The 25,115-nt window shown below is 45.1% G+C and overlaps 1 protein-coding gene across 3 annotated transcripts in view; it reads right to left on the bottom strand.

Moving 5' to 3' along the window:
- Window positions 1–25,115, bottom strand: part of PTPRN2 (protein tyrosine phosphatase receptor type N2) — a 1,142,627-nt gene that overhangs the window by 655,697 nt on the left and 461,815 nt on the right. For all 3 annotated transcript variants that reach the window (XM_084859285.1, XM_084859286.1, XM_084859287.1), the window contains 2 exons: window positions 22,312–22,352; window positions 20,162–20,544 (listed from right to left, as the gene is read on the bottom strand). In XM_084859285.1, the coding sequence (XP_084715411.1) occupies window positions 20,162–20,544; window positions 22,312–22,352 (424 nt within the window). The remainder of the gene's footprint in view (window positions 1–20,161; window positions 20,545–22,311; window positions 22,353–25,115) is intronic.

Genomic DNA, 25,115 nt, shown 5'->3' with positions numbered 1-25,115 from the left:
TTGCTTCTTGACCCTCGTACAGGTTTCTCAGGAGACAGGTAAGGTGGTCTGGTACTCCCATCACTTTAAGAATTTGCCACAGTTTGTTGTGATCCACACAATCAAAGGCTTTAGCGTAGTCAATGAAGCAGAAATAGACATTTTTCTGGAATTCTCTTGCTTTCTCCATGATCCAGTGAATGTTGGCAATTTGATCTCTAGTTCCTCTGCCTCTTCGAAACCCAGCTGGTACTTCCGGTAGTTCTCGGTTCGCGTACTGCTGAAGCCTAGCTTGTAGGATTTTGAGCATCACCTTGCTGGCATGTGAAATGAGCGCAATTGTACGGTAGTTTGAACACTCTTTGGCATTGCCCTTCTTTGGAATTGGAATGGAAACTGACCTTTTCCAGTCTTGTGGCCACTGTTGAGTGTTCCAGATTTGTTGGCATATTGAATGCAGCACTTTAACAGCATCATCTTTTAGGATTTTAAATAGCTCAGCTGGAATTAGGGATGGCAGAGAATTTCTCCCCGAAACTTTGGGGGGCCGAGCGCCAACGTGTTCGGCCCCCCGAACAAGTTTCAGGGAGAAATCCTCCGCACCCCCCCCGCCCCCCGCACCCCCCCCCCGGGACGGGACTTACCTTCCCTGAATGTCCCTCCCGGCGGCGGGTCCGGCTGGCAGTTCGTCCAGTGTTCGAGCGGGGCGGGAGCGGCAGCCGGTCTTTCGACCGGCTGCCGCCCCCACCATTGCAATGAAAGAAAAAAAAAAACAAAGTCCCCTGATAGGCTACGTGACGATTCACGTAGCCTATCACGGCAAGATTTGCAAAGTCAGCCATGATAGGCTACGTGAATCGTCACGTAGCCTATCACGGGTGACTTTAAAAAAAAAAAAAACGCGTACGCGAATGGCGGCCCCCATAGGGAGCCACCATTCCCCTTCTTTATTTGGTCGCTGTAGTCTATGTCAATGTTTACGTAGACTACGGCGAAAATAAGGGCAACGCAAATAGCGTTGCCCTTATTTTCGCCGTAGTCTACGTAAACATTTACGTAGACTACAGCAACTAAATAAGGAACGCGAATGGCGGCTCCCTATGGGGGCCGCCATTCGCGTACGCGCTTTTTTTTTTTTTTTTTAAGTTACCCGTGATAGGCTACGTGACGATTCACGTAGCCTATCACGGCTGACTTTCCAGATCTAGCCGTGATAGGCTACGTGAATCGTCACGTAGCCTATCAGGGGACTTTGTTGTTTTTTTTTTTTACTTTCGTGTTCGCGGCCGGGCGAGGCGGGAAGCCTCCCCCCCGGCCTGAATTTTGGCCGGGCGAGGCGGGAAGCCTCCCCCCCTGGCCTGAATTTCAGCCGGGCGAGGCGGGAAGCCTCCCCCCCCTGGCCTGAACTTCGCGGGGGGAGCAGCGAAGCGCTCCCCCCCACCGCGAACAAGCTGCGAGAAAAGGTAAGTGACTTTCGTCCACCCCTAGCTGGAATACTGTCATCTCCACTAGCTTTGTTGTTAGTAATTCTTCCTAAGGCCCACTTGACTTCACTCTCAAGGATGTCGGGCTCAAGTTCAGTGACCGCACTATCATGGCTATCAGGGACATTCAGATCTTTCCTGTAGAGTTCTTCTGTGTATTCTTTCCACCACTTCTTAATCTCATCTGCTCCTGTTAGGTCCCTGCCTTCTTTGTCCTTTATCATGCCCGTCTTTGCACAAAATGTTCCCTTGAGATCTCCAATTTTCTTGAAGAGATCTCTAGTCTTTCCCATTCTGTTGTTTTCCTCGATTTCTTTGCATTGTTCATTTAAGAAGGCCTTCTTGTCTCTCCTTGCTATTCTCTGGAACTCTGCATTCAGTTGGGTATATCTTCCCCTTTCTCCCTTGCTTTTCGCTTCCCTTCTTTCCTCAGCTACATATGCATACATTATTAGGGTATATGATCATACATCGCAGTGGGGGGGAGACGGAGCGCCTCCCCCCCACTGCGAAGCAAGCTGTGGGATAAGGTAAGGGACTTTTGTCCATCCCTATCTTGAATGCCTCCAGTGTGGGAGAGCCAACTACCTCCCTAGGTAATTGGTTCCATTGTCATATTGCTCTAACAGTCAGGAAGCTTTTCCTGATGTTCAGCCAGGATCTGGCTTCCTGTAACTTGAGCCCATTATTCCGTGTCCTGCACACCGGGATGTTCGAGAAGAGATCCTGGCCTTCCTCTCTGTGACAACCTTTCAAGTACTTGAACAGTGCTATCATCTCTCCCCTCAGTCTTCTCTTCTCAAGGCTAAACATGCCCAGTTCTTTCAGTCTGTCCTCAGAGGGCTTTGTTTCCAGTCCCCTGATCATCTTCGTTGCCCTCCTCTGAATCCTCTCCAGTTTGTCTGCATCCTTCTTAAAGTGTGGTGCCCAGAACTGGACACAATACTCAAGATGAGGCCTAACCAGGAAGTCCTTTCTTTTATTAGGTTCTCCTTGCATCAAATTAGCAACTGTGAAGGTCCAGATTTCTATGATCAGTCACACCTACTATAAATAACCCAGAGAGAATCCCATCCCAGTACCTTGTGTTTTATCAATTCAAAAAAAACTCTTCCATCAGAACTTCTTGAGGTAGCAACAAAGAATAGGATTCCAGCACCTTCAAGTCTGACTAGCCCTCAGCAACACCAGTTGCGACTGGTTATTCAAGTTGTAAGTTGTTGCAAAGTGATAGTTTTCATATGGAGGGGGCCTCTTTGGCAAGATGATTGCCCTTCTGTACTGCTGTTGAAGTCTTTGTTCAGAAATGAACTACCTTTGGTAAACCTGTGTTACATTTCCTTCCATTTATGGTATGTGAATTTGCTCAAAATCTGATTTACTTTAAAATTTGCATCTATATAGTTACTCTTGTCATGAAATAATGTCCAACTCATCTGCTCTTTCATATACAAAAAGATTTAATGGAACTAATCAGTCAAGAGTGCATTAACTCAACACTTTCCAAAACCTTTGTGGCCAGGTATACAAATGTTAGAAAATATTTTCAAATATAAGTGCTGTCTTCTATCAATCCATTACTTTGGATTTCATCAGTCACTGTGCTTCTTAATCCATCTGGTATTAAAATCCACCTGGAATTCTAAATACTACATGTACCCATTGGGTACTTCAATGTGCACTTATTCATGCTCTGAGATGCAGCTATTTATAATGACTCTCTGCCTCTTATCATTTAGAACCAGTTTGTAAGCCATAACAAAACTTTGTCCTTAGTGGAAATTCACTTTCTCTAAAACAAAAAACAATGAAATCTTTTCTGAAGAAGCAAATTTACAACTTGGAGAGAACAAACTTAGTGGGTCTCCTCAGGGATCGTTCTTCAGACTTCTACTATTCAAAAATTGTTTTTGTGAGAGCTGTTTTTAAATTGATACAACTGTCCAAGCAACCAATGAGAGTTTGTTTGGAATACTGTTAGCTTTTGGCCATAAATGTTCTACAAAGGAAAAATCAAGTCCAAAGATAAGCTGTCAACTATAGTGGGATCGCCTCTCCCTGCCTTATACTTTGTTACTCTGCCGTCCCCTTCTCCTTTTGCCTTCAATCTTTCTCAGCATCAGGGTCTTTTCCAGTGACTTTTCTCTTCACATTAGGTGGCCAAAATATTTGAGCTTCACCTTCAGTATCTGTCCTTCCAATGAGCACTCAGGGTTGATTTCCTTTAGGATTGACTGATTTGACCTCCTTGCAGTCCAGGGGACTCGTAAGAGTCTTCTCCAGCACCACAGTTCGAAAGCATCGATTCTTCGGCGCTAGGGATGTACGAAAGTCACTTACCTTTTCGCGGATGTGATTCGTGGGGGGGAGGCGCTCCATCCCTCCCCCCAGAATCCTCGACGGGGGGAGGCAATCTGGTCCTCCCCCCCGGAATCCTACCCAGCCAGCTCCGCTCCGTGGCAGCTCCACAGAGCAGCCGGCCAGGGCTGTCCGCAGCCAGAGTTCCGGATGAGGACAGGCTGCTGTGGACGCAAATGGCGGCCACTGTAGTGGCCGCTATGTGTGCCCAGCCAGGCTGCCGTGATAGGCTATGTAAGTATTTACGTAGCCTATCACGCCTAGCCCCCCCAAAAAAACCCAGCATATGCAAATGGCGGCCGCTACGCTACTTGCATTCCCCTTTTTTCGCCATAATAGCCTACATAAATATTTACGTAGGCTAAAGCAGCGAAAAATAGGGAACGCAAATGGCGGCTCCCTATGGGGGCCACCATTAGCCGTATGCGCTTTTTTTTTAAGTCACCCATGACAGGCTACGTGACGATTTACGTAGCCTGTCACGGCTGACTTTGCAAATCTAGCCGTGATAGGCTACGTTAATTGTCACGTAGCCTATCACAGGGGCGTTTTTTTTTTTTTACTTTTCTTGGAATGGCGGCGGCGGCAGCCGGTCGAAAGACCGGCTGCTGCCCCCGCCCCTGTCGAAGCCCTGCCGAACCGCCGCTGCGACCCGCCACTGGGAGCAACATTCGGGAAAGGTAAGTCCCATCTGGGGGGGGGGCGGGGGGGAGAATTTCTCCCCAAAACTACTTCGGGGGGCCGAATACGTTCGCACTCGGCCCCCCGAAGTTTCGGCGAGAAATTCTCTGACACCCCTAGCTCAGCCTTCCTTAGAGTCCAGCTCTCACAGCCATACATTGCTACTGGGAAAACCATAGCTTTGATTATATGAACCTTTGTCAGCGAGGTGATGTCTCTGCTTCTTACTATGCTGTCTAGGTTTGCCATAGCTTTTCCTCGCAAGGAGCAAGCATCTTTTAATTTCATGCCTACAGTCACCGTCTGTGGTGATCTTGGAGCCCAAGAAAATAAAATCTGTCACTGCTTCCATTTCTTCCCCTTCTATATGTCAGGAAGTGATGGGGCCAGATGCCATGATCTTAGTTTTTTAATGTTGAGTTTCAAACCAGCTCTCCACTTTCACCCTCAACAAGACGCTCTTTAGATCCTCTTCGCTTTATGTCATTAGGGTGGTATCGTCTCCGTATCTGAGGTTGTTGATACTTCTCCCGGCAATCTTAATTCCGACCTGTGACTCCTCCAACCCAGAGTTTCTTATGATGTACACTGCATATAAATTAAATAAGCAGGGCGACAATATACAGCCTTGTCGTACTCCTTTTCCAATTTTGAACCAATTGGTTGTTCCATGTCCTGTTCTTACTGTTGCTTCTTGACCCTCGTACACGTTTCTCAGGAGATAGGTAAGGTGATCTGGTACTCCCATCTCTTTAAGAATTTGCCTCAGTTTGTTGTGATCCACACAATCAAAGGCTTTAGCGTAGTCAATGAAGCAGAAATAGACGTTTTTCTGGAATTCTCTTGCTTTCTCCATGATCCAGTGAATGTTGGCGATTTGAACTCTAGTTCCTTTGCCTCTTCAAAACACAGCTTGTACTTCCGGTAGTTCTCGGTTGACATACTGCTGAAGCCTAGCTTGTAGGATTTTGAGCATAACCTTGCTGGCATGTGAAATGAGCGCAGTTGTATGGTAGTTTGAACAGTCTTTGGCATTGCCCTTCTTTGGAATTGGAATGGAAACTGACCTTTTCCAGTCTTGTAGCCATTGTTGTGTGTTCCAAATTTGTTGACATATTGAGTGCAGCACTTTAACAGCATCATCTTTTAGGATCTTAAATAGCTCTGCTGGAATACTGTCATCTCCGCTAGCTTTGTTGTTAGTAATGCTTCCTAAGGCCCACTTGATTTCACTTCCTAGGATGTCCAGCTCAAGTTCAGTGACCGCACTATCATGGCTATCAGGGACATTCAGATCTTTCCTGTATAGTTCTTCTGTGTATTCTTTCCACCTCTTCTTAATCTCCTCTGCTTCTGTTAGGTCCCTGCCTTCTTTGTCCTGGATAATGCCCGTCTTTGCACAAAACGTTCCCTTGAGATCTTCGATTTTCTTGAAGAGATCTCTAGTCTTTCCCATTCTATTGTTTTCTTCGATTTCTTTGCATTGTTCATTTAAGAAGGCCTTCTTGTCTCTCCTTGCTATTCTCTGGAACTCTGCATTCAGTTGGGTATATCTTCCCCTTTCTCCCTTGCTTTTCGCTTCCCTTCTTTCCTCAGCTACATATGCATACATTATTAGGGTGTATGGTCATAAGCTTGGTGCAAACTTATGTCAAGAACACATAGCAGTGCCAGCATGTGCAACTCCAATCAATCCACTCCTTGCCTTCATTAATTTCTACAGTAATGAACATAAATAAAGGGCTACTGAGATGTAATCATTGTTACAAATATGCAGTCTGCCAAACAGCTACTTTAGCATTTTCAAGGGCTCATGTATGTGGAGTGGGTGTATAAGAAACTCACACAAACCTCTTCACACATTGAAAGCGTGCATGAAAGGGTTGCAGGGTTGCACTGGCTGGCCCTGCCCCCTTGCCACTGATTCACACATCCAACAGCATTGTAAACAAGTCTGATATGTGTACTGATGTGTGTGTAGGGCTCTTCCACGTGAGCGGGAATCTTCTTGGTCCAATCAAAATTTCCTTTCTGTGGAGAAGCCCTACACATGAATGTCAGTATACACAGAGGTATGCCCCTTCACATGGCAAATGAACACACAGTCAGTGGGGGACATAGGTGTCACATACACCATCAGTGGGGCAGGGCTAGTTGGTGACTTTCAAAATGTGAGGGGGTTCATATATTAACTCCCCTTATAATAGTAGGGCAAGGGATATACAAAAGGAGGGCATCTCAAGTCATTTTAATTGAGACTTTATTGTTTTAAATAAATTAATATGCCATATCTTAATGCCCAGTGACCCAAACAAAATGCCAAAGATTTCCCATTTGATCTGTATACAACAATGTCATGTCTTGAATTTGAGCCAAATCTTAATCAGGATTTGTATTTGGTTACTATGTTGTGCCAGGAATAGAAGTCCCAAAATTCTATTACCTAAGAAGACTCAAACAGGCCTGTAGTAATGATTTTAAGAACACTGCAGTTTAGCTTCATCTGGCTCCGATCCATTTCTCCAGCCTTGTTTCCTCTACAGTTTTATTAGCTACTGAACATTCATAAGCTTACTTCTGTTTTGACAAGACAGCAAATCTCTGCTTGCCACATTTTATGCACATATCTTCCTTCTCCACCTTCCCCACCACAAATAGGTGTGAAATTTAAACCTTTTAACTCAGACAGATTCAAGTCCAGACCAATTTATAAAGTAGATGACACTTTGCAAAAATCAATTTCAGTGGTCAGACTATGAAGGTCAATGGAGATTACATATCATGGAAAAGGTAACAGGAATGGAATGAAGGAGGGATCAACTCTCCAGAACTATTATGGTAATATGACACCAAACCAGGCTATACTTGGGGGTCTCACTTCAAACATACAAGGACTCCACCTACAACACTAACACAATTAAAGAGGTAATAACAGAGTACTTTTTTAAAGAAGAAGTATTTCTTTTCCATTTACCTGTGAGTTATATGATATACCACAGTGCTTTCCATTTTAGTTTTAACTAGTATATCCATCCAGCAAAGGCTAAGGACCAACACACAGGATTGCCTTGATCGCAACAGACACCACCTCCACCTCTACTGCTATAGCAAATAGCAGTGCCAGGGCCTGCAGGAGAAGCCAGGGAAGAGGCATGCCTGCTGCTGCTGGGCCTGCTGTAGCTGCTGCTGCCACCGACACCAGGCCTTGCCTGCAGACTTCTGCCTGCAGACCGCCAGTCCCTGCAGGACCAGGCCCCCAGGTACCAAGCCAGCTGTGCTGCTTCCACCTGCCCCTTCCTGGAGGGGCTACATAAGCTGGCTGGCTGAGGTGGCCTGGGAGAGCCAGGGCCTGCAGGAGAAGCTGCCACCACTGGGGAAGAGGTGTGACTTTTCCTCCCCTCCCCCCCCCCACCACCACCACCACCACTATCACTGTGGACTCCTGCCTGGCAGTATTTTAAAGGGGATTGTTTAGTTGTTGTTGTTGTTGTTTTTAATTTCTGGGGGATTCTGTTGTGTTTTTAGGGGTGGCTAGCCTTTCTGATAGGCAGGAGCGAGGGGGCATATGTCCACCCAATGGAGGCAGTGGGGGGAGTTTTGGGGGCCAGAACGTGCCGAGGCTGGGCGGCAGGCGCTGGCAGAGTGCTAGGGGCAGGCCATGCCAGGTAAGGGGAACAAGGGAGAGATGTGTAGTATCTGTCCCCTGCTCCAGGCCTGTCCAGAGCCAAAGGATGGCTGGGAGAGGCGTGACTCCATCTTCTGGCCTTCGTTTGCTGCTCTGCAATGCCAGATCTGTTACCCAGAAAACCTCCCTCATCCATGACATGATCCTGGATGAGGGTGCAGACCTGGCATGTATTATGGAGACCTGGCTGGCCGAGGCTGCTGCTCCAACTCTTGCTGCCATGTGTCAAGCTGGATTTTTGTATGCCCAGCAGCTGAGGGCTGGGGATCAGGGAGGGGGAGTGGCCGTTATATACCAAGAGTCCTTGGTCTTCACCAGTCCCCCTCTCTGGGAGACCAGGGTTGCTGAGTGCATGTACTGGAGGTTGGGCCCGAAGGGCAGTCTGGGGTTTCTGCTCATGTACCATCCAACCGGCTGCACAACTGACTCCCTGGCCGAGGTGCTTGAGGTGGTCTCTGATGTGCGTGTACAGTCCCCTAACTTATTGGAGTTGGGGGACTTCAACGTACATTCAGAGGCCATCCTCACAGGAGCACCTCAGGACTTCATGGAGACCATGGCTTCCTGGGAGCTACACCATACTCTAACTGGGCCCACCCATGTAGCTGGTCATGCACTAGACCTTGTGTTCGTTTCTGGAGAAGCAGGGAGTGATCTGGCAGTCGGGGGTATATCCACCCCCCCCCCTTGTCATGGTCAGATCACTATCTGGTGACGTTAGACTTCTCAGTTCCACAACCCCTCTGCAGGGGTGGAGGACCCATTAAAATGGTCCGCCCCAGGCGTCTCGTCTTATGGATCCGAATGGATTCCTGAATGCGCTTGGGGATTCTCTGGAGCACGCCAACGGCCTCTCGGTTGAGACCCTGGTGGGTGGCTGGAATGCCGCAATCACTGGGGCATTAGATCAGGTGGCTCCGAAACGCCCTCTCCCCCTGAACAGGGCTCGGGCTGCACCATGGTTCAATCCACAGTTATGAGCTCTGAAACAGGAGATGAGGCGGCTAGAGTGCCAATGGTGGAAGTCTCGCTCCAAAGACGATCAGACAAGGGCTAGAGCTGTATTTGCAGCCTACCACATGGCGGTGAAGGCAGCAAAAAAGTAATATTATGCTGCCTCTATCGCGACTAAAGAGTGCTGTCCCAGGAGGCTGTTCCAAGCTGCCGCCGTTTGCGTCCCTGCAGTCAGCTGTGGTAGGCTTCATAAATGTTTACGTAGCCTATCACGGCAGATTTAAAAACAAAACCAAAAAAAATGCGCGTACACAAATTTGTGTACGCGCGTGTTTTTTTTAAGTCAGCTGTGATAGGCTACGTAAACATTTACGTAGCCTATCACGGTGTTTTTTTTAAAATCTAGCCATTATAGGCTACGTAAATCTTTATGTAGCCTATCAGGTTTTTTTGTTTTTTTAACCTGGAAATGGCGGCAGCGGCAGCAGCCGGTCAGAAGACCAGCTACCGCTGCCGGAGCCTCCGCCAGAGCTGCCGCCGCCAGGAACATCCGCCCAAAATAAGTCCCGTCCCGGGGGGGGGCGGGGGGCAGGCCGTTCCGCCACCGATTTCGGGGGTCGAAATTCGCTTGCATTCGGCCTCCCCGAGATCCATGGCGGAACTTTCATACATCCCTACAAATCTGCCATTTTTGTGCAAGGTGATTGAGCGGGTGGTGGGGATGCAGTTGAAGGCACACTTGGAAGAAAACGATTATCTATGTTTTAAGGAAGCATGATGTAGTAGTAATGGGGGACTTCAATTTCCCCGATATTTGTTGGGAGACAAATTCTGCAAAACATAGCCCCTCCAGGAAATTCCTGACTTGTGTGGCGGATAACTTCCTCCTACAGAAAGTAGAGGAAGGAACTAGAGGATCGGCTATCCTTGACTTGATCCTAACCAACAGAGATGACTTAGTGGATAAAGTAGCAGTTACAGGAACTCTGGGGGAAAGCGACCATGTTGTACTTGAGTTCTTGGTTCTAAGGGAAGCAAAAGCCGAGTGTAGTCAAAGGTGTACCCTGGATTTTAGGAAAGCTGATTTTCATAAACTCAGAACAATGATCAGTAAGGTCCCATGGCAAGCGATGCTAGCGAGAAAAGGAGTCCAAGATGGGTGGGAGCTTTTAAAAAAGGAAATTCTCAAGGCACAATCACAAGCAATTCCAACAAGAAGAAAAGGTGGAAGACAACAGAAGAAGCCAATGTGGCTTCACAAAAAGCTTAGGGATGACCTGAAAACAAAAAAGGACACATATAGGAAGTGGAAAGAAGGCCAAGTAACAAAGGAAGAGTACAGGCAGATAGCACAGAATTGCAGGGATGGCGTCAGGAAGGCTAAAGCTGAGAATGAGCTGAGGTTAGCAAGGGATGCTAAAAACAACAAAAAGGCTTTCTTCAGCTACGTGCATAGTAAAAGGCAGAGGAAAGAAATGGTGGTTCAGCTATTAAATAAGGATGGAAAAATGATAACAGATGACAAAGAAAAGGCAGAGGTGCTCAATTCCTACTTTGGCTCAGTCTTCTCCCAAAAGAGGGTCTATGACCCCCCTGGCAAAGGTGAAGTACAGGCTGAAGGGGCAGGATTGCAGCTTGAGATCGACAGGCATATGATCAAGGAACACCTCATTACTTTGAATGAGTTCAAATCTCCAGGGCCAGATGAACTGCATCCTCGAGTAATAAAGGAACTGGCAGAAGAACTCTCAGAACCGCTGTCTATTCTCTTTGAGAAATCATGGAGGACGGGGGAAGTGCCAGATGACTGGAGGAAAGCTAACATTGTCCCTATCTTCAAAAAGGGTAAAAAGGAGGAACCTGGTTACTACAGACCAGTCAGTCTGACATCAATCCCTGGGAAAATTCTGGAGCAGATCATAAAGCAATCCATCTGGGAGCACCTTGACAACAATGCCGTGATTACTCGAAGCCAACATGGATTTGTCAAAAACAAGTCCTGCCAGACAAATCTGATCTCATTTTTTGATCAAGTAACCTCCCGTGTAGACCATGGGAATGCTGTAGACATCATATACCTCGACTTCAGCAAAGCTTTCGACAAAGTGCCCCATGATATCCTGATGAGCAAATTAGCTCGAAGTGGGCTAGATGAAACAACAATCCGGTGGATCCACAGTTGGCTACAGAATCGGACTCAAAGAGTGCTTATCAATGGGACCTTCTCAAGCTGGGGAGAGGTAACGAGTGGGGTACCGCAGGGCTCAGTCCTGGACCCAGTGCTCTTCAACATTTTTATTAATGACTTGGAGGAGGAGGTGCAGGGAATGCTGATCAAATTTGCAGATGACACAAAATTGGGAGGGATAGCTAATACTTTGGAAGACAGAAACAAAATTCAAAGTGATCTGGATAGACTGGAGCACTGGGCAGAAAACAACAGAATGGCATTTAATAGGAGTACTGTGTCCAGTTCTGGGCACCACACTTTAGGAAGGATGCAGACAAACTGGAGAGGGTTCAGAGGAGGGCAACAAAGATGATCAGAGGACTGGAAACAAAGCCCTATGAAGAGAGACTGAAAGAACTGGGCATGTTTAGCCTTGAGAAGAGAAGACTGAGGGGAGATATGATTGCACTCTTCAAGTACTTGAAAGGTTGTCACAGAGAAGAAGGCCAGGATCTCTTCTTGATCATCCCAGAGTGCAGGACACGGAATAATGGGCTCAAGTTACAGGAAGCCAGATTCTGGCTGAACATCAGGAAAAACTTCCTGAGTGTCAGAGCAATACGACAATGGAACCAATTACCTGGGGAGGTGGTGGGCTCTCCCACACTGGAGGCCTTCAAGACGAGGCTGGACAGCCATTTGTCAGGGATGCTCTGACTTGGATTCCTGCATTGAGCAGGGGGTTGGACTCGATGGCCTTGTAGGCCCCTTCCAACCCTACTATTCTATGATTCTATGATTCTATGATCTAGACCCATTTCAGTTGGGCTTCAGGCTGGGGCATGGGACAGAAGCTAGGGATGTCAGAGAATTCTGCCATGGATCTCGGTGAGGCCGAATGCCAGTGCATTCGGCCCCCCGAACTCTGTGGTGGAACGGCCTGCCACCCCTCTGCTCCCCACGGATCCCCCCGGGATGACACTTACCTGGGGCGGATCTTCCGGGCAGCGGCGGCTGCGGCGGCTCTGGCAGCTGGTCTTCTGACCAGCTGCCACCGCCGCCATTTGCAGCATTGTAAAAAAAATACAAAAAACGACGTGATAGGCTACGTAAAGATTTACATAGCCTATCATGGCTGGGTTTAAAAAAACAAACGACGTGATAGGCTACGTAAAGATTTACATAGCCTATCATGGCTGGGTTTAAAAAAAAACAACCCGCATACACAAATGGCGGCGGCTACGGCCACCACCATTTGCGTTCCTTATTTGTGGCCATCTTAGTCTACGTAAATATTTACGTAGACTATGACGCCGAAAATAAAGGGGAACGCAAATAGCGTAGCGGGCGCTATTTGCATCCCTTTTTGATTCGCCATTTTAGTAGGAGTGCACAAAAGCCACTTACCTGGTCTCGCAGCTTTTCGTGGTGGGGAGGAGGCGCTTCGCTGCTCTCCCCCCAAAATTCAGGCCAGGGAGGAGGCGCCTCGCCTCGCCCGGCCGCGAAATAAAAAGTTAAAAAAAAACCAAAAAACGCCCCCGTGATAGGCTACGTGACGATTAACGTAGCCTATCACGGCTAGATCTGCAAAGTCAGCCATGATAGGCTACGTAAATCGTCACGTAGCCTATCACGGGTGACTTTAAAAAAAAAAAGCGCGTACGCAAATGGCGGCCCCCATAGGGAGCCGCCATTCGCGTTCCTTATTTGGTCGCTGTAGTCTACGTAAATCTTTTAGCGTTGCCTTTATTTTCGCCGTAGTCTACGTAATCTTTACGAAGACTACAGCGACCAAATAAGGAACGCGAATGGCGGCTCCCTATGGGGGCCACCATTAGCCGTACGCGCTTTTTTTTTTTAAGTCACCCGTGATAGGCTACGTGACGATTTACGTAGCCTATCACGGCTGACTTTGCAAACCTAGCTGTGATAGGCTATGTTAATCATCACGTAGCCTATCACGGGGGTGTTTTTTTTTAACTTTTATTGGAATGGCGGCGGCAGCCGGTCGAAAGATCGGCTGCCGCCCCCGCCCCTGACTAAGACCCGACGAACCAACACCGGGACCCGCCGCCGGGAGGGACATTCGGGAAATGTAAGTCCCGTCCCGGGGGGGGTGCGGGGGGCGGGGGGCCGAACACGTTGGCGCTCGGCCCCCCGAAGTTTCGGGGAGAAATTCTCCGCCAACCCTACATTTTAGCCTATGTAATTTACATAATCAACGTATTTACGTAGGCTAAAACGGTGAATCAGAAAGGGACGCAAATAGCTCCCGATATGCTATTTGCGTTCCCCTTTAGTTTCTCCGTCATAGTCTACGTAAATATTTACTTAGATTAAGACGGCCAAAAATAAGGAATGCAAATGGTGGCGGCCGTAGCTGCCGCCATTTGCGTACGCCTTCCCCCCCCCCCCCGGAGCCCTCCGCGGCCGGGATTTCCGGCTGCGGACGGCCCTGGCCTGCGCTTGGCCAGCTGCTCCGCGGAGCTGCCACGGAGCACAGCCGGCCATCGAGGATTCCAGGGGGAAGGTCCGGATCGCCTCCTCCCCCGTCGAGGATTCCGGGGGGAGAGACGGAACGCCTCCCCTCTACCATCAACATAATCCACGGAAAGGTAAGTGACTTTCGTACATCCCTAGCACAGAACGGCCTTGGTCGCCTTGGTGGATGATATGAGGAGGGTTCTGGATAGGGGTGAATGCTCCTTCCTTGTTCTCCTTGACCTCTCAACGGCTTTTGCTAGGGATGGACGAAAGTCACTTACCTGGTCCCGCAGCTTGCTTTGTGGTGGGGGGGAGGTGCCCCGTCCCTCTGGCCGAAATTCTGGCTGGGGGGGAGGCGTCCCGTCCCTCCGGCCGCCAATCCTGCTGGCCGGCTGGGACGCAAATGGCAGCGGCCGTAGCCGCCGCTGTTTGCGTCCCTGCAGTCAGCCATGATAGGCTACGTAAATCCTTACATAGCCAGTCACAGCTGACTTTGGGGGGGGGAAAGCACGTACGCAAATAGCAGCGCCCATAGGCGCCGCCATTTGCGTATGCGCTTTTTTTTTTCCTGAAGTCAGCCGTGATAGGCTACGTAAGGATTTACGAAGTCTATCACAGGGTTTTTGGAAAATCTAGCCGTGATAGGCTACGTAAGGATTTACGAAGTCTATCACAGGGTTTTTGGAAAATCTAGCCGTGATAGGCTACGTAAACCTTTACGTAGCCTATCACGTTTGTTGTTGTGTGTGTTTTTTTTACAGGGAAATGCCACCGGCGGCAGCCGGTTGGAAGACTGGCCGCCGCCGAACTGCCGCCGGGACCCGCCAGCACCAGGGACATTCAGGAAAGGTAAGTCCCATCCCGGGGGGGCGGGGGGTGTCAGAGAATTTCTCCACCAATTTCGGGGGGCTTCGTGGAGATTCGTGGAGAAATTCTCCGACATCCCTACTTTTGATACCGTTGACCTTGGTATCCTCCTGGACCACCTGGAGGGGTTGGGCATTGGAGACACCGTACTGCGGTGGTTCCGGTCCTTCCTCTCCGGCAGGTACCAGAGGGTAGCACTGGGAGAGGAGGTTTCGGACCCGTGGCCACTCACTTGTGGGGTGCCACAGGTTTCCATCCTCTCCCCGATGCTATTTAACATCTATGTGAAGCCGCAGGTGGCTATCATCAGGAGGTTTGGGGTGCAGTGTCATCAATATGCGGATGACATGCAGCTCTACCTCTCATTCAAATCTTCACCAAGATTGGCCGTAGAATCCCTGTCCAAATGTCTGGAGATGGTGAGTGGCTGGATGGGGAGGAATAAGCTGAAGCTGAACCCTGACAAGACCGAGGTACTTTTGGTGGAAGACAAGAGGAGGCTGGGGGATGTAGACCTGATGTTGAATGGGGTACGGCTACCCTTGAAAGACCAGGTCTGCAGCCTGGGGGTCATTTTGGGCTCCCAGCTGTCCATGGAGGCTCAGGTGACAGCTGTGAGCTGGACAGCGCTGTGTACCAACTCCATCTGATACAGAGGCTGCGCCCCTTCCTTCCTGACCATCTGCTCCCATCAGTAGTACATGCCCTGGTCTCCTCTCGTTTAGACTACTGTAATGCACTCTATGTGGGGTTACCCCTGAAGACGGTTCGGAAGCTTCAGCTGGTACAGAATGCGGCGGCTCGCCTGATTAAAGGCAGTCGCTGGTGTGATCACATCACTCCAGTGCTGAAGGAGTTGCACTCGTTACCAGTTGTTTTCCGGGCCAAAGTCAAGGTGTTTGTTTTGACCTTTAAAACCCTATATGGTTCTGGCCCAGCCTATCTTACGGAGCGCCTCCAGCAACACCAGACAGGCCCCTTAACAAGATCAGCCTCGGATGGCCTTCTCTCTGTCCCATCAGCCAGGACAGCTAGACTGGTGGGGACGAGGGAGAGGGCCTTTTCTGTGGTGGCCCCCACTCTGTGGAACTCCCTCCCTAGGGAACTCCACCATGCCCCCTCTTTAATGAGCTTCCACTGTGCGTTAAAAACGTGGTTGTTCAGGCAGGCATTTGGGGTAGGTTAGGGTATTTTAGAAAATGTTTTTATTGTAGAATTTTATTGTTTTAAACTGTTTTATTATATGCTGTACATTGCCCAGAGTGGCTGGGTGACCAGCCAGATGGGCGATTAATAAATTTAATAAATAATATAATAACTATAACTTGAACTATAACTCCCATCATCCCTGACAATTGGCCATGCCTGCTAGGGTCATTGGAGTTGTAGTCCAAAACATATGGAGGGCACCATGTTGGGAGAGGCTGAATGGTATAGATTTATAGTGTATGGGTGTATAGAGTGTACTTTAAGCTAGGAAAGCCTGAACAGCACCAAAAGGCACCCCATCCCTATATGCCTAGGGATGGGACAGATGCAAAAGCATACAGAGCTAGTTAAAAATGGGTATGCTTTTATTATTTTTTTAAAAGAGGTTTTAGTTGTGACATTGTTTTATTATGGTGTTATAACTTCAGCTGCCCTGAGCTTTGGTATAGTGGGATATAGACTAGATAAATAAATATGTAAGACTTGGGCAAATGTGAATCAATTATTCCTTGAATTTGGGAATTAATTTCACTAAGGAAAGGCTTGGGAACATTTAAGTTTATGGTTCCCAGATATCTTTGCCAGGTCTCTGCAAAGTGTTGAGGATTTAGTGAAGTCCACACTGTCTCATGCTTTTCTGAGAAATACAAAAATGAAAAAAGAATTCTTCTTATTAGGTGCATTTAATCAAAGCCACAGAATACAATTCTTCTATAATGGTTTTATAAGGCTTTTATTGCTGCTTATTCATTTCTGTAGATTTGTGGTTTTAAACTGTGAATTTATTTTGCCACTGCCCACTGGTGAACACAGCCAGCATTTTGTTGAGCTAACAAAAATATATTACTGTCAGTGCAAATGATTACCACAGCACTAGTAGATATTTCTATAGATTCCTGAAAAATCAGAGATGTGTAATCAAGCTTCAAGTTTCTTTACTTCTGCAGCCGCCCAACCATGTGCATTTCTCTCAATTTACTCTGTTGCCCTCCCCCCCAGATTTGTCCTCTTTCCCTAATTCATCAGTAGCACCTGCCACCCCTCCTTCTAGTCTTTCCTTCCTAGCTCTCTGTGACTTTCTGGAGCTTCTGCCTCCTCTTTTCCTACCTTTTTTGCCCCTATTTCCCAAGGTCCTTCTGTGAGCCTTTTCTCTAGCTTAGACAACGGGAGCCTCTGTAAGCCATCATGTTGTGAAATATTACTTTTTAAGTTCATAGGGTTTAGTCATACGTAGAGAAGAATAATTGAAATAAACGTACTTAACTTAGTAATGATAGATCCCATTTATTTCAATGGCTCTCCTCTAAATATGAGTAAATCTGAATCCAACCCATAGTCACCATAAATAGACAGTTACCATACAGTGGGGTGGGGGGAGAGAATCCATGCCATGAACTGGGGACAAAATCTGCAGGAAGCAGCAGGAAATTACCCATTTTGAATAGTTTCTACCCCCATAACAAAATGCTGAAGTAGCACGCAAGAGGATTTGCCAGTCAATAATTATCTCACACTGAAACTGTCAATTCATCCCTAAGATTAGTGCTGATGGTTAGTATGGATCAGTATAGATCACACCCTTCTAAGGATCTGAAAGGTCACTCGGCAAACAGCAGGAGTGACCTATTGTTCTTGCCACTGACAAAGCAGGCTGCCATTTTGACAAGTCTTTAAACTATCACAAAGCTTTTCTTTGAGAACTACAAGGAAAATATTTATCTCTGCTCCATGACATAATTAAAATTTCTGGTCTCTGCTGTACAGAGAAGCAATCTTAAATATCTCCTTGGATCAAGACTCTGGAGCCAACAAAAGACTGATAATAATCCAAGAGTGAATGAATCACCTCTGACATCTTTCTAACTATACTGCTGAGTATAATTTTTTCAGTCACATCTGAGATCACAAAATAAAAAGAACTCCAAGCTATTAACCTTAGTGCATGAATATGTAAGACCCCTTTTGCCAACAGAGGAATGGTTTCTCCTGGAAGAATTTCATTTCTTTATTATAAACAGCTTTGTTAATAAAATTCTGACAAGCAGGATTCACAGTGTACAGTATCAGTAAGGCAATGATTTTAGGAATAACATTAAAAGAGAGAGAGACTTGGCTAACATTGTAGTCCAGATATCTTTTTGAAACACTGAACTCTGTTCTTCTGGTGTGTCCATCATGATGCCCATGGCCTCCAATGTGCTCGTGGACACCTTTTTCAGTGCCTGCCAAGCTTCCTACTCTTCCTGATTTTTATTTTTATTATTTTTTTTAAAAAAAATAATTAACTGGGATGATGTACCATCTTTATTTGGGTCCAAAAGAATGGTTTTCTGTTTTGGAGGTCAGATCCCAGCTCCACCTTATGCTTAGGTTCTTGGACAAGTTACTGTTCTTTTAGTCTCAGCAGTTTGCCTTCCGGTGCTCACCATAGCAGCCATTTTGTTAATGGGGAATTCCCCCCCCCCAGCCCCCATGACAGCCATTTGCGAATGCACCCACAACACTCTCTCAAAATTCCAAACGTGCCCACCAACCCAAAACGTTGGGTGGCCTTGCTATACTTGGTCCTGATAATAAGGAGAAAGACCTTGCTTGCTCTAGTTCTCTGTACTACATACCTATCACTTTGGACACTACCTTTAATCTTAAGATCCTCCCCAAAACTGCCCAGCCTTATAATTTTATATAATAACTATATATAATTTCTGTGCTCTAGGCTTATACCTCTGCCACTTTCTTTCTTTTGACTTGCTTCTTTCTATATACCTGAAACAGCAACATTGCCCTCTACCAAACCATCCTTATTCCATAACAGATTACTTTGTCCCATAATCTACCAGTAGATTTACCAACCCTTCTCCATTCTTTTTAAATATTTAATCAAACCATTATCTACCTCTGTTTTATCCATGTTATTTAAGACTGCTTTATGCTTTACAAGCATAGCATGTACAATGTGTATACCTGTGTTATGGGGGGATACAAAGATTTATTTCACTTTGCATATATGTGGTAAGACATTGAGGTCAGTCATGACTGCCTACCATGTATACACATGGAGAAGGAAATGTATAGATTGCAAGCATACTGAATCGATAGACCATGCATGCACAGTGTTAGAGCTAGATAAATATGAGGTATTTAAAAATGAGCATTCAGTATAATCCATATAACAATACAAATGCATCTTTTTTGACACAAATATCTACTAGCCTTCACCAGATTTCTGCTCAGACATTGGACAGGACATTGCTGACACCACTAGATGTTTTCTTTACAAGGTGTTAAAGGTTTACTTAAACTGACTGGGCAACCCTATTTCCTCCAGGAACCTGTTCAACTAGCAGCCTTACATGACAGTATCATGTATTAATGGGGTCAGGCAATTTCTCTGGAAACTGATATACAAGGGACAAACCCAAATTCCACAAACCAGCTCCCTATCTGTCTAAAAGAAGAATTTTAGAGAATAAACCATAAATGATATTATTAGAATAAACCATACATCATTTTATTAGCACTCTATGGTCCTACATGACACTAACTAGGACTAAAGTTTAAAACAATATATGAACCCCAATCCTACATATACTTACTAAGAACAAAGTTTCACTGAGTTGAATAAAGCTTACTCCCAAATTAATATTCTTTAGACTGATGACTTTTTCCACCTTATAACAATTGTTTTAGTTCAAAATCACAGTAAATCAGGAACAAAAAGTCTAATGTGTACCACCATTTATTTTGCACTGTGAAGCCTAATATTTAAAGCACACATGTGTAAAGCCATTAATACTAATGCACTTTGCAGGTCACTAGACCATCAAAGGACAATGTGAGCAGTAGATAAATTGTCTTCTTTTTCTAAATTTACACAGGAAATATGGACGCTCTGACTTTTCTGTCAAAGCCATCAGGGGAGACAGCAGCCAACAAAATAATGTTCTGATTATTTTTTTAAAGCCCTAAAATGGTATCATCCTGATATGGTTCTTTATAATTCTACTCTTGGCTTTGATACTGGTGCTGCAATTTGACATTTTTGCTGTTTTAGTATTTAGATATTTTAATAGATACTGCCGTTATTGTTATGTTGATACTTCTAATATTGTTTCTTGGATTTTATTGTAAGCTGCTTAAAGCTCTGTCTGAGCCATAATTTGGCAGGGGGTAGGGGATATAAATGTGAGAAATAAAATAAATCTTTTAATATTCATAGAGAACCACTTGTAACAATTCTATATTTTACACATACACATATGAATATACATACTCCACTCATATACTTACTCTTTCTCTGTCACAATATAGCCATACTCTTCTTCTTTAGAAGACTTTGCATCTAGCTGTAGGCCTTCTCCCATCTTTTTTTGAGTTTCTTTGTAAGTACTTTCATCCTGAATCAAAGTATTCATAATCCAGTGACGAAGCTCAGTCAGCTCTTTAGAGTTAGTTTCTGACTCAGTTTTCTTTTCAGCTATCAGCTCCCTTGAGAATGTTTCACTCTTCACATTTTCAATCCCAGCCTTCACTTCCTCAGAAGAAGAAGAGGAGAGATCGAAATCCTCAGACTTCTTCATTTCTATTTTAAATGACTCTTTGGACAAAGGTAGATTTTCAGTTGCAATATTCTCATTCAGAAAATCAAGTAGTTTTGTACCCAAACGGTTCTCCTATAATAAAAATAACATAGTGAATACTTTTTTAAAAAACATGCATTAATGGGGGTACATGTGTAGTTTATGGATTCAATCCTGTAAATCTTGCAGCATCCTGGTGTTATTCAAGTACAAGAATATATATTTAAAGTATACTGTTGCCTATTTATTAAGGATTAAAATTAGAAATCAGCTTTGCCTGCCCTTGACTGTAACTGACAACTCTTAGACTGCAGTAAAGAAAAGGACATCTGTATTTTGCCTGAAACTGCCACTTTCTTCTTAAATTCTATTGATCTCATTCTTTCAAAGATTCTATACTTTGGAACATGTGAGAACATTCAGGTATCTCTTCCAGTGAAACCTAAAGAATTCATTTACAAGAGTTTACGGAACCAAGGCTGGATTTTATACAAAGCCTATCTTATTAATGCTTCACTGTGCTGCATCTGTAGCCTATCACCCAATTTTTTAATGCTGAAAGAAAATGGCATCCTCAGATTTGCCAGCCCGTGGTGAATTTGGAGGTCGGGTGCGGGGGAGGACATTTCATTGATTTTGGAGGTGGAGGAGCAGTCATGGCAACAAACTTAAAACTTCCCCCATGGATTAAAAAAAAAAAAAAAAAAGGAAGCTGCTTCTGGATGACCTTACCACTACAGTAAATCCCTGCCCCCCGCGAATATACTTCAAAAATTCCCCCCACCCAAAATCACAATCACAGTTTTGGGGGCATAAATTACTCACTCTCTTTGAGTTTCAGCCATTTTGGGGTAACCCGTAATTATTATTTTATTAGGACTTGGGTTTTCCACTTAACTATATGATTTTGATATTTCCAGTTCCCCAGTTTTCTTCACTTTGGGGGAAGGAAAATAATTCTGGGAATGGGCCAAGTCATTTAGATTAATAAAGTTGGTATGCAGCCGAATAATCCAAACACATTCATTTTGTTTAAATGGAATGTATTATATCTATATGAGTTTAGCCTCGAAGTCTAAGAGAAATATCTATCTTCTTTTGGCTTTATTTCTGTAGAGTTGTGAAACAATAAACTCAATGGCTACAAACCAAAATAGAGTTAGGTGCCCTGAAACAAACATCTTTAAAAGTACTGGGAAGTACTAGTTCCCCTTTACTTAGCACTGGTTAGGCCTCATCTGGAATACTGTGTCCAGTCCAGTTCTGGGCACTGCACTTTAAGAAGGATGCAGACAAGCTGGAGAGGGTTCAGAGGAGGGCAACAAGGGTGATCAGGGGACTGGAAACAAAGCACTATGAGGAGACACAGAAAGAACTGGGCATGTTTAGCCTTGAGAAGAGAAGACTGAGGGGAGAGATGATAGCGCTATTCAAGTACTTGAAAGGTTGTCACAGAGAGGAAGGACAGGATCTCTTCTCGATCACCCCAGAATACAGGACACGGAATAATGGGCTCAAGTTACAGGAAGCCAGATTCCGGCTGAACATCAGGAAAAACTTCCTGACTGTTAGAGCAATATGACAATGGAACCAATTCCCTAGGGAGGTAGTGGGTTCGCCCACACTGGAGGCATTCAAGATGAGGCTGGACAGCCATCTGTCGGGGATGCTCTGACTTGGATTCCTGCATTGAGCAGGTGGTTGGACTCGATGGTCTTGTAGGCCCCTTCGAACCCTACTATTCTATGATTCTATGAATAATATCTAAACTCAACCATTTTTTTATGTTTATTACATCTTGCATGACCAGAATGTCTGGCTGATGGCTTGTGGATATTTATGTTTAAACTCGCAACTTACCTCCCCTTTAATCCTGGTATTTTCATTCTGTGCTCCCTCATCTGTGGAAATATTGAACAAGCGCATGTTGTGAAGCATAGAACATTCTATTTAATACAGGCACTGTTTACTTTTCTATAGATTGTGCTGTTTTTATTGTACATTAGACATTAAGATGTTGTAGCTGAAAGACGGAAGTAAAAACATAGATCTGGTTTGTCACTTTGACTCCATTTGGACAGCTTGCTAATGGAAGATCGATGGAAGCAGTACTGTAAGAGTGCATTATATTAATTAGTTCAATAGTATGGCTGACGAATTTACTTCTGTTTACTAGCACCTTAAAAAGAATCAATACCATGTCTTCTGCTAGCATAGAAAAAATGTTTACAGTAATAAATGAGGAATGGCAACAGATTTACAGCTCAGACACTTTTCAGGAAAAATGGGACTATGTGTGTTGTGATAGTCTTTTATTTTAATAGAAGAAATAATGATTTCTAGGCTACAATTACTATACATCGATAAATATTGAGATACTGAATTATATCTCTTGGGGTACAAGCAGGAAACTTTGTGACATGTGTGATAAACATATTTTATGCATCTCTGTTAAATCTGCTTCCATGGGTTCAAATCTCATTTTTATATTTATACATAAATTCACAGCAATTAGCTCACATACAGGCATAACCTTTTAACTCTTGACTTCTGTACAGAAATCCACATGCAGAGCAATATGCTGTCTACATGTTCCTAGCACATGAATCTGCACGTACCTACTGAATCAGTGAACAATAGCGGGTGTTTGCACACAACGGTGGAAAATGGTGGGTTAATCAACCCATGATTTGCTGTGGTGCATGTTGGGTGCATTCTGCAGCCTTTTTGAATATTCAGCCCCCCCAATCAGGCCAATTGGTGGATGCTGCGTGACATCCAAATCGGGACACTATAGTTTAATCATGGGTTAAACAACCCACAGTTAACTAATAATTGTTGGTTAAGTGTAGGTAGTTTAACCAGATAGGTTCTGGGTTCAGATGTCACACAGCAACCCTCAATTGGGGGTTGAATATTCAAAATGGCCACAGAATACTCTGCAGCAAATTGTGCATTAATTAACCTACAATTTGCCACCATTACATGTGGACCACATCACTGTGCTGTAAACTTTAATAGGAGGACAATCATCTGTTTCAGAGTGGGATGGAGAAACTGAATTCAGGGATATATATAACTTTTACTAGATGGTAGATATTTATGGAACTTCAGGATCAGGAGCTCTTAAAGATAAGCACTATATCTGCCATACTTTTAATAGATGGATTAATTAGCTGATTGAAATAAGTAAAAAATTACTTATTTGTGTCTCTGCTCTTTGCCGTGATAGGCTACGTAAATACTTACGTAGCCTATCACGGCTGACTGCAAGCACACAATGGTGGCCGCTATGATAGCTGCCATTTGCGGCCACAGCAGCCCGGCAGCGGCCGGCCAGAAGACCAGCTGGAGCTGCCGCCACTGCATCCGCCACCAGAGCCTCCACCGCCACCACCACTGCATCCACCACCAGGTAAGCTGCGTCCCGGGGGGATTCTGCGGGGCGGCAGGGGGGAGGCCGTTCCACCATGGATTCCAGGGGGGCAGATTCCAAAGAACCTGGCCTCACTGGAATCAGTGGCGGAATTCTCTGACATCCCTACAATGTTTTAGCAGGTCATCTTAAATACAATGCCTGATTCAAATGGTGTATCTAAACTGTTTATAACAGTGGTATCCTAGGTTTCTTCCACCACTTACTGATTTCCCTGCAAGTGCTCCCCAGGTAGTTTTAATTCATAATGGTGGCCAATATCCATATTGGAAATGCCCGGCTAGGCTCCAATGACCATGCATTAGCTGAATTTTGACATCTTCAAAGAACTGACCATATGATAGGACAATCTCCATATATTAGACATCCTAAGCATGTCACAAAATACTTTGCTGCCATGTGTTTAGCTCTTCTAGCATGTTGACATAACAAAATTAGCTTGAATGGAAGCACTCCAGGTGACATGATGGCAAGTTTACTTTCAGTTCAGTGTTAGGGAGCAGTGTTGTTGATTATGTTCTTGTTTCTCAGCCATTTAGGAGGGCAATTCAAGCTTTCTATGTTGACGATTGTACAGATAGTGATCACTATCCATTAGTGACATTAATTGAACCTTCCCTAAAGATTCACTTACCCACTGGACCACAAGTATTGGATTTTTCTTTGTTCCCTTGTGTGAGTGGGATTAAATGGACAAATAAGACGGAGAGCAAGTTCGCCTCTTTTATAATATCTTCTACCTGTCTGCAACTATATCAGCACATCTTAGCTTCTACTGGTGAAAAGAAACTGTATCATTATGAGATACTTATTTCTGATATTCAAAGGACTTTAGAGGTAAATAGTCGCTTGATTGGTGATAAATACTACAGGAACAAAATTTGGTTTGACCATGACTGTATGCTGTTTAAGAATCAGATTACAGGTTTACTCTATGTACCAGAAAAAAGAGCTAATGCTTACCCGAAGAGTATTATAAATTGAAATGAGAATATAAAGCATGTATCAATCAAAAGAAAACAGCTAGAGGGAGAGAGAGAGAAAAATGGAACCTATTAATATGTGCTACACAAAAGAAGGATAGCAAATTATTTTGGCAACTTCTTAAGGGGGCCCTGTCAGAGCACCAAGAACTGGGGATGGGTGGATTCCCTACCTGCTGCTCCGGGGGGGGGGGGGGATCTGCCCATGGGGGGAGGCGATCCGGTCCTCCCCCTCGAATCCTCTT

Source organism: Heloderma suspectum, chromosome 5, assembly GCF_057233095.1.
Source record: "Heloderma suspectum isolate Gila_16-S chromosome 5, 16-S_ref, whole genome shotgun sequence".
NCBI classification, from domain to species: domain Eukaryota; kingdom Metazoa; phylum Chordata; class Lepidosauria; order Squamata; family Helodermatidae; genus Heloderma; species Heloderma suspectum.
The sequence above is the reverse complement of the archived record's forward strand: the minus strand, read 5'-3'. Positions and strand labels throughout refer to the sequence as shown.